Raw genomic sequence first — 15,077 nt, forward strand, 5'->3', positions numbered from 1 at the left:
TACTTGAAAGCTTTTTCCCCCTCATAACTCTCACCTGACTGTACCCTCAGTCTGCTGTCTCTCTCTCTCTCTCTCTCTCTCTCTCTCTCTCTCTCTCTCACACACACACACACACACACACACACGGCCATTTCTTATCCTATAAACCCCATCCAGCCACTGGAAAGACCTTAGGGATTGAGAACTAGGAATCCCATCTTGCTGATGGGAGTCTCCTTTCTTTCTAGCACCCAGCTCATGGAGAACCAAATGATTTGTGGCAAGATGAGCCAGAGAAACATCCTACCATCACTCTGCTCTTCTAATACTTTGGGTAGGGAAAGGTATGGTCCATTCTAATTGCTCCCTAATCTGTTTCCTTTATACTGTCTCCCCATGCCCACCCTCACAATACATCCTCCACAGGGAAATGTGAATGATAATTACAAAAGTATGTAGTTCAAATGAAATCACTTTGCTCTACTGAGAATGTGTTTCCTTCTCTTCTTCGCCTGGCTGGCCCCTACTAATTATCTAATTTTGGTCTTAAACAACACTTCTCCGGAAAGGTCCTTCCTCATTCCCCAATACAAATTATGTCACCCACCCTATTCTTTTTAATAGCATCTTGTTTATTTCCTATAAAGTGCTTATCTTTTATAGCTATTTACAATTTTTAATTTTTGATTGAGACTTTTTTAGAGTAGGTAATTTTACACAGAAAGCAGAGTTCCCATATGCCAACATAAGTTTCCTTTATTATTAACATCTTGCATTCCTGTGGGGCATTTGTTACAACTGATGAAGCATATTTGATACATTATTATTTACTGAAGTCCAGAGTTTATTCATTAGAGTACTCTTTGTGTTGTACAGTTCTATTAAAGCTATTATAAAATTAATTTATTGAATATTTCTTTTCCCAACTAGACTTTAAGACTCAATAAATGTGTTAAGTAACTGAATGTAAGGATAAAGAAATGAATAAGGGAATGAAAGGCATATGAAATTTTAAAGAGGGGAGTCTTAAGTTGAAGATCTTCCTAATTAACTCATGCTTGTTTCTCCACAAAATCCTTCATTTGTAAAGAGCATAGAATTGTGTACTTCTTGAAAAGAGAGACCATGGGACATCAGTTATATTGCCAGGGTACTTCTAAAATGATCTCTTTTTTTTAAATTAAAAGAAATAAAGGTTCCTAATTCCCTATTTTAACCACTAAAATTATACTCCAGAATGGTGCCAGTTGCTGAACTTAATCCTAGAAAGAAATATTAACCTATTGCATGGCACTGGAAAAATATTAACTTTTGTTGATTATACTCCTCAATAAATTTCTCCTTTTGTCTACCGAAATCTCCCTTTCTTCCTGGGCTGATCCCAATGAAGGTAGGCTGTAGAGAAACTGGAGGAAGATGATATTTTTAAAAGTGGAATTCTATAGCCAGGAATTGATACTCTAATAACTATCTCAGAGCATGTGGTGAAAGCACTTTAAAGTTATCTTTCAAAAACAGATGTTTTCTATTTGAATTATATCTTTAAAAATGCTTTGTCCAGTAGAGACGCAAGTTTTGAAAGGAAGTTGTTCTAAGAAACTTTCTTGTCAAAGCAGTTTATAATAGCTGAAGACAGTCTCATAAGCTGAGGGGAAATACCATTGCTTTAAAATAAAAGCATTACTTAACCTAGAGGCTGGAGATTACTTCTGGGGGGAAGTCCTTTTTTCTGCTTTCTCCTGATTTTGTTTATTAAGAAGAAATGAATCCTTTCACTGGGAAATGATAGTGATGCCAATTTCATATTGTCTGTATGGTGTGTGCTTCTGCCTCATCATGAGGTTTGATCAGAGGAATAAGAACCAGCAGTACACCTTCCTCGTCAACCAGAAGTCTAGAAAGGCTGACAAGGGGGCCCTTTAATTAGATCAAACCACCTCAGGTGGCAAATAACACTCCTTTGGGCACAGCAGAGGGAAAACTGTCCACTATAAGAAGTCAAAAAATCTTTTAACACTTTTTTATTTCTTCTTTTCCAAGTGAGAGGAGGGGAGACAGAGAGATGGATCCCGCATGTGCCCGGACCAGGATCCACCCGGCAACCCCGTGTGGGGCTGATGCTCTGCCCATCTAGGGCCATGCTCACAACCCAGCTATTTTTAGCACCTAAGGAGGTGGCTCCACAGAGCCATCCTCAGTGCTTGGGCTGATGCACTCAAACCAAGCGAGTCATGGCTGCAGGAGAAGAGAGAGAGAAAAAAAGAGAGAGGAAAAGGAGAGGGACAGGAGTGGAGAGGCAGATGGTCACTTCTGTGTGCCCTGACTGGGAATCGAACCCAGGACATCCATTCACCGGGCCAATGCTCTACCACTGAGCTCTACCAGCCAGGGCCATCTTTTAATACTTTTAATACTTGTTTGGGTGGAGCAGTCCCAAAGCTTTGGCTGGCTTTAGAGGGCTTTATAGCCAACATACATTCAGGGTGAATTAAAAAGCAAATCTACACAGGTCTGGAAATAAAATCAAGGTTAGTTTAAGTTGTAAACAATAGAAAGTAAAGAATTGGGCAAAGCTATCAAATGTTTATGTCTTTAAATTTTGCTCTATTATTTTTAAATGTAACATTCCTTTATGATATGCTTATTTTCGTTCTAAAGAAGATTCTAGACCTTTTAGGGTAAGTCCTTATAAAGCATAGTTTTCTAAAAAGGAAATCCAGCCCACATTTGCTCTTCAGTGACCTGGCTAACAGAACTGCTTCCTCTTAGTAACCATAACCCTGGCCTGACTGTTGCTGGAAGCCTTTTACAGAGCTTGCCTGAGGGAGCACTGTTCTTCCATTTCTTGACACCTTCCCCCCACCTCAGAGAATCTAATGAAGTATTAGCTGTCCGCCATTGGCTCCCTGGAGAAAAACACACCTATATCTCACTCAGTCCCCTCATCCCCCACACACGTCAGTTGTCAGGAGTGTCACAGGTTTTCCTGATGCCCAGACTCCTACCAGAGAGCCTCCTGGATTAGGACAGACAGCCATACTGTACTGCATACTGCATCTTTCTGGTGCTCTGTGACATTCCTTTCAAGGTATTACATTCTGGTAAGAAGCCATCACCCTTTATTGAGTGAGGTGCATTTTAAGAAAGAGCCCCATAAAATCCATCACATTGTTCACCATAAGGATGGTGTTAGATGGTTGTTTGTTATGTTAAATAGTAGTTTCCTGAGAGGACCCACAGGAAAACTCCCTGGTATCAACATCAGGAATAGTTGGACTTGGGCAACTGGTTTGTTTCACCTCATGAACACTACCATTGATCCCTTTTCCCTCTTCTAGAAAGCTCTGTGACCCTACTTTAAACCAAGCATAGGAACTTCAGGGGGTACAATTGTCTGCTAATTTAATTGCTGGCCCCAACTTATTTTCCTACCATTATTTTCACAGTGCTTCACTTTTCTTGTTGTAATTTATTTTTGCTCATGCCATATTTTGCTTTGGAAGCTGCCTTAACAATGTTTTTGACAAGGAGAAATACAAATAAATAAAATATTCTGTTTATTTTTCTTTCTTTGCCTTTTTCTTTATGGGTGGGTGGGGAGGGGGTCTGGAAAAATTTTCTGGTTCAAATACATCTCTTCATTAATGACACTTAGAGGTAAAGTGTAGAAGGTAAAAATATGTGATTATACTTTACTTCTAAAATTCAAGGACAAAAAATAAAAAATAAATATAATACTACACAAGCATCATTCAGAACTAATTTCAAATCTTAACCAACCAAATATTTTATCTCTTTTGACGTCAAAACCAGAGGAAGTAGGCTTAGATTGCAGAAAGAGGAATGTCAGGTCAGTCGGACATATGGATGGGCTATTCACTTTTTAACAAACACATTGAGTGCTTTCGGCAAAACAGAGCACTAGACTGTGAACACAAATGAATCAGAAACGTCCCTGTCCTCAGGAGTCCTGTGACACAGGAGCATGCCAGCAGCCTGTCTGGGTTTGGATTCAAGCTCTGCCACATACTAGCTATGACCTCTCTAAGCCTCTTTTTCACAGTTGTGAAGATCAGGAGACATGTGATGTGTTTACAAAAGAAGGAAGAGGTTATTTATCAAATTCTAGACTACTAGAATTCAGGGGCAAACAACATCACTAGAAGCTGGAGGAAAGTGAACTCAAGTAAAAAAAAAATACTCAAGTCCTATATGTGTCTGAGACCACGGAACCTCAGAACAGGTAGAGTCAGACTGCCCAATTTTATATGGGACTGAACAGTTTACAGAGCACTCCACATACAGACTGTTCTATTTGTGTTTCATAGTCCATATTGAGGATGACTAACCTGAGTCTCCGTTTCTCAGAGCTCCTGTCTAGAGATGCAGTGCTCTATTCCAGCCTGAGAGCTTAGGGACCATCTAGCATGGCCATGTTGCTTTAAAATATTATATAGATCAGATCAACCTCCAATTAAAACATAGCCCATAATATATAATCCCATACCACAAAAGTCTATTGAAACAGCCATTTTAAAAAACAGCTATTGGTATATCTCCCTCAATACCTATCTATATGACTGCAGTTTTTTATAGGAGCTTAATACACATGGGCACTATAACCTTAAAGAGTTTCACAGCTGCCCTGGCTGGATGGCCCAGTTGGTTAGAGCCTTGTTTCCATACACAGAGGTTGTGGGTTCAATCCCCAGTCATGGCACATACAGGAATAGATAAATGTTTCTGTAGCTCTTTCCTGTCTCTCCCTAAAATCATTAAATTAAAATTTTTTTCTCAGGTGAAATATAAGACTTCTGTAGGAGTGGCTTTCAGCAGGAGTTTACAAAAGTCCTGGTGCTCAGGTGGCACTGCAGACCACAGTTTCCTGTCTCAGAGCATTGGGGGGGGGGGGTTCGGGACCCAGGCATCAGTCTTCTTTAAAGCCCACTCCTACCCCAACCCCCACTGACTGCAATGTGCAGCCAGTGTGGAGATCCATTGGTTTAGATCATTTTAATGATGACCCATCTCTAACAGGTTCTTATGAAGAAATTCCAGGTGTTTGGAAAACATCAAATTTCAAGGTCAGTGCCACAGGATAGGCACCTCTTATGTTCTATTATAGGAAGTCCCATTGGGCAGATAGCGGATACAGCGCTTGGTGGGCAGGGATGTCAATCTGACCCAGGATAGTGTTTCTTTTTTTTTCTTTTTTCTTTTTTTTTTGTATTTTTCTGAAGCTGGAAACGGGGAGAGACAGTCAGACAGACTCCCGCATGCGCCCGGCCGGGACCCACCCGGCACACCCACCATGGGGCGACGCTCTGCCCACCAGGGGGCGATGCTCTGCCCCTCCGGGGCGTCACTCTGCCGCGACCAGAGCCACTCTAGCGCCTGGGGCAGAGGCCAAGGAGCCATCCCCAGCGCCCGGGCCATCCTTGCTCCAATGGAGCCTCGGCTGCGGGAGGGGAAGAGAGAGACAGAGAGGGGGGGGGGATGGAGAAGCAAATGGGCGCTTCTCCTGTGTGCCCTGGCCGGGAATCGAACCTGGGTCCCCCGCACGCCAGGCCGACGCTCTACCGCCGAGCCAACCAGCCAGGGCCGGATAGTGTTTCTTATAGCTTATACTTAGTAATAAACTTGTGGGTAAGATTAGTTAAGCACAACCACAAAAAACAAAACAAAACCCTAAAAAGAAATGGAAGATCTCAACACTACCCAGGAGGCAAGAATGAATGGATGACTCTTAAGAGTTTTCTGCAGGTTCATGGCTAATATAGTTCTAGATCCTTGTCTTAAGAGAACCTGAATTTAGTGCTGACCTGGAAGGCTGTGTACATGAGATGGCACTGCCCACTTATCCCCTGTAGACAATGTTCTAATTATGTTGATGGTTGCCACCCATTCTCTGGAAACATTTTGCATATGGAAGACTTGATGCCAGGATTAGAGGACAGTGCAAACCAATGCAAAAGACCCTTTGCTGTGTGCAAAAGCTACCGTGCCATGCAGGATTCAACCCAGGCTGAACTTCCTCTGGGTCTTGGGCACTGTACTCTAACCAAATGGGCTTCCTTGTTCAGAGAAGACACAGTACAATGAATGATGCTATAGGAAAACTACTCTGGAAGTGCCTTACAAAAGATATTGCTTACTAATTAAGTAAAATTACATATGTTGACATTTCAGAAGTGTGAAACAAATACTCATGTCTGGGTCCCTTCAGTTACTCCCTAAGGTGGAGGGATGTGGTACCTATAAGCTGCACACAGGGAGCATGTGCTCCAGGTGCCTTTAAAGGAGCCTAGATATCAGGAGTCTCTGGCCCCCAAAAGGTCTACTTTTCCTAGCATGTCTATTTTTAAAAACTATGGCACTTAGAATGGGTGGCCTGTCATCTGGCCTCCCAAAGGTACCCAATGAAGACACAATTTGCAACCAAAAGGAATGAGCCTAAATCATCCATCCTTTATTCAGAAGATCTCTCTCTCTCACAGACAAATACACACACACACACACACACAATAACGAAAGTAAAATCCATCATAGTTGGGGGTGGGGTGGCTGTCCCAAATAAAAATAATACATCAGAAAGCTATTTTCCAGAATGTTTGTTCACCAAACATTTAGCTCCATATAAGAAGTGTTTCAAGAAAACAGTGGGAAGGACCAGCATTGATTGGCTGCTAATTTCTTTACCTTTTGTAGGATGTTTCCTCCAGCAGGGGATTAAATCCATGTTTAATGCTACCCAGGCCCAGTTGTGTCCATATTAGGACAGCCCCAGCTCACATCTCCCTCGTTCTCTCTCTGTGTGAAAAAAGGGTCCGTCCTCCCTCCCTCTGCTTTGCTTCCTCTCGGCGTGTGTAGGTGGGAGATAAGTAGCCAGGAATGTGAACTTGATCCAGCATTGATCAGCCAAGCAGCAAACTCTTACTGTTCTTTAAATACCAAACATAACTTCTTTCTACTACGGATAAACCCAGCCTTTCTGCCCACAACACACTTTTGTGCTCAGTAGTGTGAGAGATGGAAAAGAGGCACAAAGAACATGAGAGCTCTACTAGACTCAACCTAAATAGCTCCTAACAATGCAGAATTTAAGAATCCACCCAGTTCATTTATATTCATATTGATATAGGTATATAGACTTTCTTAAAACCTAAACAACCTTCTGGTCCTTCCTGATTCTCTTTATATTATGGGTTTCAATTTATAACATAAATACTATGGTCTGTTTTAGGTTTGCCTGCTATTCAAGCATTTCTTATTTCATTGCCTTACTCTTTGAGGTTCAAGGGCATTGGAAGTCATGCTAATATACAAACAATATGCTGTTATTTTTCAGTGCTGTCCTAAGAATGTGACTGACCTGTTTCTGCACAAAGCTATGTGTGATCAGAACTCAGACCTTGGACATGTCACACAACCTCTCTGAATCTGTGAAATGGAGATAATGCTATCTGTGAGGATGGAATGATAATGGCACACAAAGCCAGACACACATATAGACCAGTAAATGCTCATTCCCTTCCAAAGCAAAAGGCTTTCTGGTATTTTGAACCTTAGTAAAATTTTCAAAGGTCTCAAATTACTGAGTTGTGACATAGTAATAAAAAGCTCCACCTGACCACCACACAGATGCAATACCATTGATGGAACCTGCAGAGATATGACATGTCTGAACAACTGCAAACAAGTGCCTGTCCTTTCCCAAAGGCCTGGCAGACATGAGGAAGCAGGTTCTCGGATGTGAAGGGCGATCTGGCTGTGACATCTGTTATCCTATCAATTGTCAGGTTGATTGGTCTGATCTGGCTGGCTAGGCAGCTGTCCCCTTCCTCCCTCACTGCTCCATGTGCATCCCTCCCAAAGCTGCATGCTAAGTCAAAGAGGACCACCTTCCCCGACAGAGGAAGCAAGTTCTCTTTCTTGTCTGCCTTTTTATAGAGCACATAATTCCCTTTCCTGTCCCATGCACTCAAAACAATGAGCCCACTGTTGTTACAAAAAGATCCAAATATGAAATCTGACAGTTCTATATTATTATCTGAAGGTACCAGCATGAGCAGGTGCTAGATGCAAAAACATCTAAAATCCTAACAGTAGCTATATGCATTTAAAATCAATACAATAATAACTTGAGCTTTTAAGTTAGACAGATTTGCTTTTTACTTTCCTCATCTATAAAATGGGTATAATAATAATGTCTATCTTATAGAACTGTGAATAGGAGAGGTAAAGAACTATTATGTTTAATGCACATTGCATAGATATTAATAAAATGATAGCCTTTCTTTCATTCTGGATGTTCTAAAATGTAAACTATATATTTAGTATATTGGGGGGAAGGGGAAAGGAAAGAATTAAATAAAAAATACAATTTAAGCCTGAGCAGTTGTGGCACAGTGGAGAGAGCATAGGCTTGAGACATTGAGGACCCAGATTCAAAGCCCCAGTGTCACCTGCTTGAGCGCAGGCTCAACTGGCTTGAGCGCAGGGTCACCGGCTTGAGCATGGGATCATAGATATGATCCCATGGTCACTGGCTTGAGCAAGGGGTCACTGGCTCGGCTGGCACCCTACCAATTAAGTAACATATGAGAAGCAATCAATGAACAACTAAGATGATGCAACTATGAGTTGATGCTTCTCATTTCTCTCCTGTCTCTGTCTCTCTCACTTAAAAAAATACAATTTAATAGAGAGTTACACAATCTACACATTCTCGGATTGACCCATTTATAGCTTAATTCTCTAGAAGCATTTATGCCAAACCCAGGCATCCCTAATGATGAAATCAATGTCAGTGACAAAAAAATACAGTTGGAGGAGGAGAAACCCACTGATACTCAGGAGAAACCCACTTCATAATAAATACAACTAAGAATATTAGAAGAGGACACGTTTGCTTGGCCACACAGAATAGTGAAGAGTGAGGGCATGCACAGCGAGGGACAAGGGAGGGAGCACATGGAGAAAAGAAGGAGGAACTCTTGGAGGGAAGGCCAGAGACATGGCGGTGTCTCTCCCGAAGGGAATCAGGCCGTGGGGACACAGGGGCTCTCTCAGGGCCAGTCTCATTATCACTTGTCGCCTGCAGTCTTGGTCCCCGGTTCTGACAGATTGACTCTGGCCTCCTTTCCATGCACTTTCAAGCCAATAATGTTGCTGAAATTAAAGAAGAATTGAATTGTGAAGCTTTTGGCATAAATAATGTCATATTGGAAAGTCGAGGCTAATAACAACCAGGATACTCTTAATGCTTCTAAGAAAAACCATCTGATCTATGTAGTCCTCAACGCGGTTTGAAATTTCCTTCGACCTACAAAGGAAAATATTTTTAGCATGTAGTGCACTTTGTAACAGACATATAAATGCACTGAAAGTATAATTTTAGGAAAGCATCTGGGTTTGATCAGTTCTTGTTATGCCCCCCATCCCCGAATAGGTCCTACTTGCTCAATCTCAGGAACACTGCACCATTCCGCAGCAAGCTATGCAGCAGCCACTGTAGCAATTTCTCATAAACATTTCATTACTGGCTCCGCTTGCTGTTTTTTTTTTTAAAGCAGCAACTACTCTAATGATTTAAATATAAAACCAGCATAAAAGGCAAGGTGCTCCTTCTGGAGCATTTGACCCAAATATTATCCTTTACTTCACAAAGCAACTTAAAACTCACTGGGCTTTTTCCCCCAAGGTCATTTTGACAACAGACAGAGACAAGTACTTACTTATTTTTTTGTCCCCAAATGTATCCTAGAAGTAATATAATAGTTGCCACTGCCCATGGAAAAAGTCAGCCGCAGTTCTTATTGATTTGCAGGAATTCCAAGACATTAGAATCCTAGAAAATATTTTTCATCCCCTGCTGGTCAAACAGGTTAATATCTGTGAATAACTGATCCGAATTACAAGGAAATGCTTATTCTTCAATAACCAACCAGCACAAATGTTCTTGCAGATTGATTATTGCTTAAGACCTCTCCACACAGCAATTTTCCAGTGGGGAGGGAAGAGATAGATGCACACACGGGCTTTCTTCTCAGTGTACGTTTGTGAAACGCCACTCATGATGAAACAGAAATAATCTCCCAATACCACTCCACAGTAAGGGCAGGTTTTCGGTTTAAGGGCAATTCAGCAGGTTCCCAGGGAGGGAAGGAAGACACAGGAAAAGTGAACCCCGACTTCCCTCCTCTCAGAGGCTACCAGACACACCCAGAGCTTGGGCCACAGTGAGGCACCAGGCAAAGCAACGCCAGCCTTCACCCAGGCCAGCTCCCCCACTCCCCGAGGAAGCAGTGCGGATGCAGAGAAGGCCAGTGGCTCACCCACAGCCACACAGCTCAGTGATGTAAGGCTGCCGCCAAAGTTGCATCTAGAGTATCAATTCCTCCTTCGGCCAATGTAGGGTTCAGCTAGCAGAACAATACTCCATGACAGCGTGCTCTGGGACAACAGGGAAGTGGGTAGGACACAATTGACTCTCCTCCACCCAGCCTCCACCCATGCTCGTTAACTCCAGAATATACAACCTTACATTTTACACTTGAAGTTGTCTGGACCCCAATTAAGATGGAATGGTGCTGGTTATAACTGCACAAGATCAAAAGCAGAAAACACTGAGCTCCCAGAGGCCCACACCCGGGGACCAACCTGGAGAGATGGGGTCTCCTGCTGGATGAGCTGAGCACCAGTAAACTGTGGACAGCTCTCATACAAAAATTTTAAACACATATTTGGACTTGGGCAGTTTGACAATCACTGACTGTTACCTTGACCTCTGATATACTTGCTGGCTGGCCGCCTCCGGGCAGTGCTTCCAACACTCTCCTGCTTTGGGTCAGCAGGGGGATGAAACAAGGGCAGAAGTCAGGGACTCCAGTTGGGATTTGCTTTTGAAAGCAAACAAAAGGGTATGAGAAGCATATCTTAAATGCTTTACAAGGTACGTAGACACTTTTTTGTTTGACCAATATCTTTTTCTCACTTTGTTGTTTTGGTGACCTTGTACTTTTAACCTAGTTTATTTCCTTCTCAAGAGATGAGTAGCTGCATCTCTACGAAGGCAACAACCTACACTAATCTCTATACATACACACATTCATTCACACCAAAAAATATACCGCCTCTTCAATGGCACCAAGTCCAGCGTTTCCCATGCAAAATGTTCAGTCAGACCTACAGGACTACCATTTAGAAATATCTAAAGGAAAGAGGGACATGTATACTCATGACACTTACTCATGAAAAGTCCTGGAAAGTGAGGTTCATATTCCTGTGTACACAAAGCACATTTCTGTCCACTGAGGAACAGTTTCAGGACAAAAAGTAGTCATTAATTAGATTAAAAGTCACCACTGCTCATCCCACACTCTCTCTGTATTCATTTATTGTCTCTTCATAGTTCTTGTAAAAGCTAAGGCAAGGATGGGACCAAGCTGATTTGGATTGAGAGCAGCCTGCTGAAAAACGTAAAATGCCTTAGTCATGGGTAAGGTCCATGTGGCCCACTGGACTCTGCACCTTAAAGACAGTCATACTGGCTCCTCTGCACAATGAGCTGGTCAATTTGTGACCGAGGGATGTGCAGTCAGGCCCCAGCCTGCAAGCCTGTCGTCTTCGAATGCACTGTCTCAGGCTCTGCGGAGCACGGCAAATACAGGAGGTCGACCTCTATGCCTTCCCCCAGGTCCAAACTCAAGGCAGAGGCTGCTGCGCATGCCTTTAACAGAGGCTGATTTGTAGACACCCCGCAGCCCTGAGCTCATGGCCAGTGCTTTGTGTGCCCGCTGCCCAACACAATGCTGGGCATATCTGTTGAACCTATAACTAAACCACAAAGCCAAATCTTTGGATTTCTCAGAAAGAACATAAAACAGAGGATTCTGAGAGTTTAGATTGTACTCAATAATGAAAGAAAGTTCTTTTGACAAAATATATACCCGAATACGGCATAATTACAGATGCTGCCTATTGGTCCGTGCTTACTTATGGAGACCCTCATTCCGCAGATGGAGGCTGAGTCCAGAGCTGTAGTTTTAAACAGCTTCCTGGATGATTCTGATCAACAGATCTTGGCATCACTGGGCTAGGTGGCCCTGAGGGTCTCTAACCCCAGCCTACCAAGTTATGCTTCTAGAAAGTACCCAGCCTTATCTTTTTATTAAAACCCACATGTGTGGCCCTGGCCGGTTGGCTCAGCGGTAGAGCATCGGCCTAGCGTGCGGAGGACCCGGTTTCGATTCCCGGCCAGGGCACACAGGAGAAGCGCCCATTTGCTTCTCCACCCCTCCGCCGCGCCTTCCTCTCTGTCTCTCTCTTCCCCTCCCGCAGCCAAGGCTCCATTGGAGCAAAGATGGCCCGGGCGCTGGGGATGGCTCTGTGGCCTCTGCCTCAGGCGCTAGAGTGGCTCTGGTCGCAACATGGCGACGCCCAGGATGGGCAGAGCATCGCCCCTGGTGGGCGTGCCGGGTGGATCCCGGTCGGGCGCATGCGGGAGTCTGTCTGACTGTCTCTCCCTGTTTCCAGCTTCAGAAAAATGCAAAAAGAAAAAAACAAACAAAAAAAAACCCACATGTGCACAGGCCAATGCAAACTATCTCTATTAAGTGGACAGAACCAAAAAGGCGCCTCAAAACCAGTGGTTCCAGCTTCCTTTTTCCTCCTTAGTCCACCACGCAAACGCTGAATCCTGTCCATAGTTAGGAAGAAAATCTTCAGGGGAGATGAAATACCTTCATCCTCATTATTCACTTAAAGTCTTGTCTTAGACTACTGTGAATGAGGTTCACATTCTTCCTGGAAACTAAGTTTTGGAAAGGAGAGAAAAGAGGGAAGACACAAAACCTTCATTTGGACACCAAAGGAAAATGTCTCCTGTCTCATCATGTGCTTTATGCTTGTGTGCAAAGGCCAAAACATTTGGACTGTGACAAACAGTGTGCCCAAATACATACACAATGCCCAACACAGTTGGTAACTGACCGCAGTTACCAAGTTCTCTCGAGGAGAAGGACCCTGTCTGACTACCCAGCAGGTACCGTACATTGAGAAGTCTGTGGGAATGGTCAGGTGCTTGTAGAAACAGTGAGTGACTGTGCTAACATATTGACACTGCGGGCCTTGCCCCAAGTGAGGCCAGAGAAACTAGGGTTGTACCTATAAGGATTTCTGAGATAGTATTTGGTCACTTAGAAAATGAGTCCAATCACGCACAAAAATAACAGCAAAGCCCATTTAGGACCCCAAATGCACAACACATTATGGCCACTGCTTTACTGATACACAAGAACCTGTGATCTCACAGCACATAGAATCTGAAAAATATAATTTCTTTGGAATTTGAAAAACAGCTAGTCTCAGTTTTCTTGAATGACCATTAAATGTGGAATTCTTATAGATACCACCGAGACTGCATATCCTAATGAGCCTTAGAATTATGTTGATGATATGAAATAATCTGTGCTAAAAGATGCCTGCAAGGTTTTCCTCTAATAAACCACCTGGCTTTCTCGGTGCCACGAGCTCCCACGACAGACCGAAAGTCTCTTATATCATATCAAGTTTCTTCAATTTTGTGACTACAGAATTTTCCCTATAAGACTTAAATGTTTTCCACCATTTGCTGTGTGGCCTCTGGCAACCTGCAGGTTCTGGCTTGGAAAGCAGTGGCATTTTCCAAGATGACACAATCACCTGCTGTTCTAAATTCCGAGGTCAGGAGCAAGTCTAGGAACATGAGCTGATTCCTGCCTATCCCCAGGACACCGTAGGACTAGCCCAATACCCTGCTTCTCTCTTCTTGTAGCTGCCACTGCTGCCCGTGACTTTACCATTGAACCCATTGAACAGCTGCTGAGAGCTTTCCCCAAAGAGCAGAAAGAAGGTGACACAGGAAGGCTGTGAGGGTCACAGGCGGCAGGGTGCTAGCTACTTGTTAGTACGTCAGGGAACAGGCTGCCTGGGAGTTGAAATTAAGAGCCAGGGTGGGGCTGGGGATTCCTTCGCACGTGCTGAGTGCTGCAGTGAAGGAGTGCTCCCCGTGCACACGTGATGGTCACCGGTGCTGTCACAGCAGCGTGACGGCTGGCTACAGAATGGCCAGCTCTGTCTTTATCTGTACATTTGACAAAAATACAGGCGATTTCAAGATGCCTATCAGTGGGGGAGTTTGAAGGCATATGCGCTCCAATTTTAATTCAGCTAATAGCTTTAGCGTGGCACTGCTCAGTAGGAATACATGCAAGCCACATTTGTCATTGAAAATTTTCTAGCTGCCATGTTTAAAAGTAAGACATAGCAGCAAAAATTAACTTTAACAATATATTTTATCGGTTATATATACATCGGGTTATGATATATCCAAATTTTTAAATCATTTTAAGATGTAAGCAATATTCAAAAAATGATTAAGGAGATATATTACTTTATTTTTTTTTGTACTAAGTCTTCTAAATCTAAAGTGTTTTCACACTCCATCTCAATTTGGATGTTCAATTTCAGTCAGAAATACTTGGTCCACATTTTGATTTCATGTAATTTACTGTACAAAAAAAAAAGTGGATTCATTCACATACCTAAGTTACTCCACACAATAACTGAATTATTAGTTTTAATTGAAATTGAGATTAAAATAATTTAAAAATCAGCTCTCCAGGTACACTAACTATCTTGCAAGTGCTTAATAACCACGTGACTCAGCGGCGACTGTACAGAACGGTGAGTCCTGAGCATCACCGTGTACATCAGAGCAGGTAGGACAGGATGAGTCACACACGACCCTCATTTCCCAGGGTGAGAGAGGGCATGTATGAGACACACACAAAAAGCGACAATACAAAACAGGTGATGATACTTGCTAAATACAGAGAAAGAGAAGCATTCCAAGGAGAAAAAAGGGCACACACAGAGGAAGGCTGGTGGTGAAGCTCACAAATATTTGTTGACTGGTAATTGTGGCTGCATAGGCCTAGGAGCTGTAACAAATAGAGTTTAAAAGGGTAGCTTGGGGCATTTCTGCTGATAGCCTGAAATAGCAGGCCAAAGAGATTGCTGTCTAGATGCACTGCATGTGAGGAAAAGGTTTCTGG

The 15,077-nt window shown here is 43.0% G+C and overlaps 1 protein-coding gene across 9 annotated transcripts in view; it reads right to left on the bottom strand.

The window, feature by feature from the left end:
* AOPEP (aminopeptidase O (putative)) overlaps positions 1-15,077 on the bottom strand; it is a 385,199-nt gene that overhangs the window by 84,440 nt on the left and 285,682 nt on the right. The window contains exon 12 of one of the 9 annotated variants that reach the window (XM_066368342.1): positions 7,212-9,150. The exons of the other annotated variants lie outside the window; for them this stretch is intronic. Coding sequence (XP_066224439.1) covers positions 8,872-9,150 — 279 coding nt within the window. The 3' untranslated portion in view covers positions 7,212-8,871. Of the gene's footprint in view, positions 1-7,211; positions 9,151-15,077 lie in introns of those variants that run through there. 9 annotated transcript variants of the gene reach the window in all.

Source organism: Saccopteryx leptura, chromosome 2, assembly GCF_036850995.1.
Source record: "Saccopteryx leptura isolate mSacLep1 chromosome 2, mSacLep1_pri_phased_curated, whole genome shotgun sequence".
NCBI lineage: Eukaryota > Metazoa > Chordata > Mammalia > Chiroptera > Emballonuridae > Saccopteryx > Saccopteryx leptura.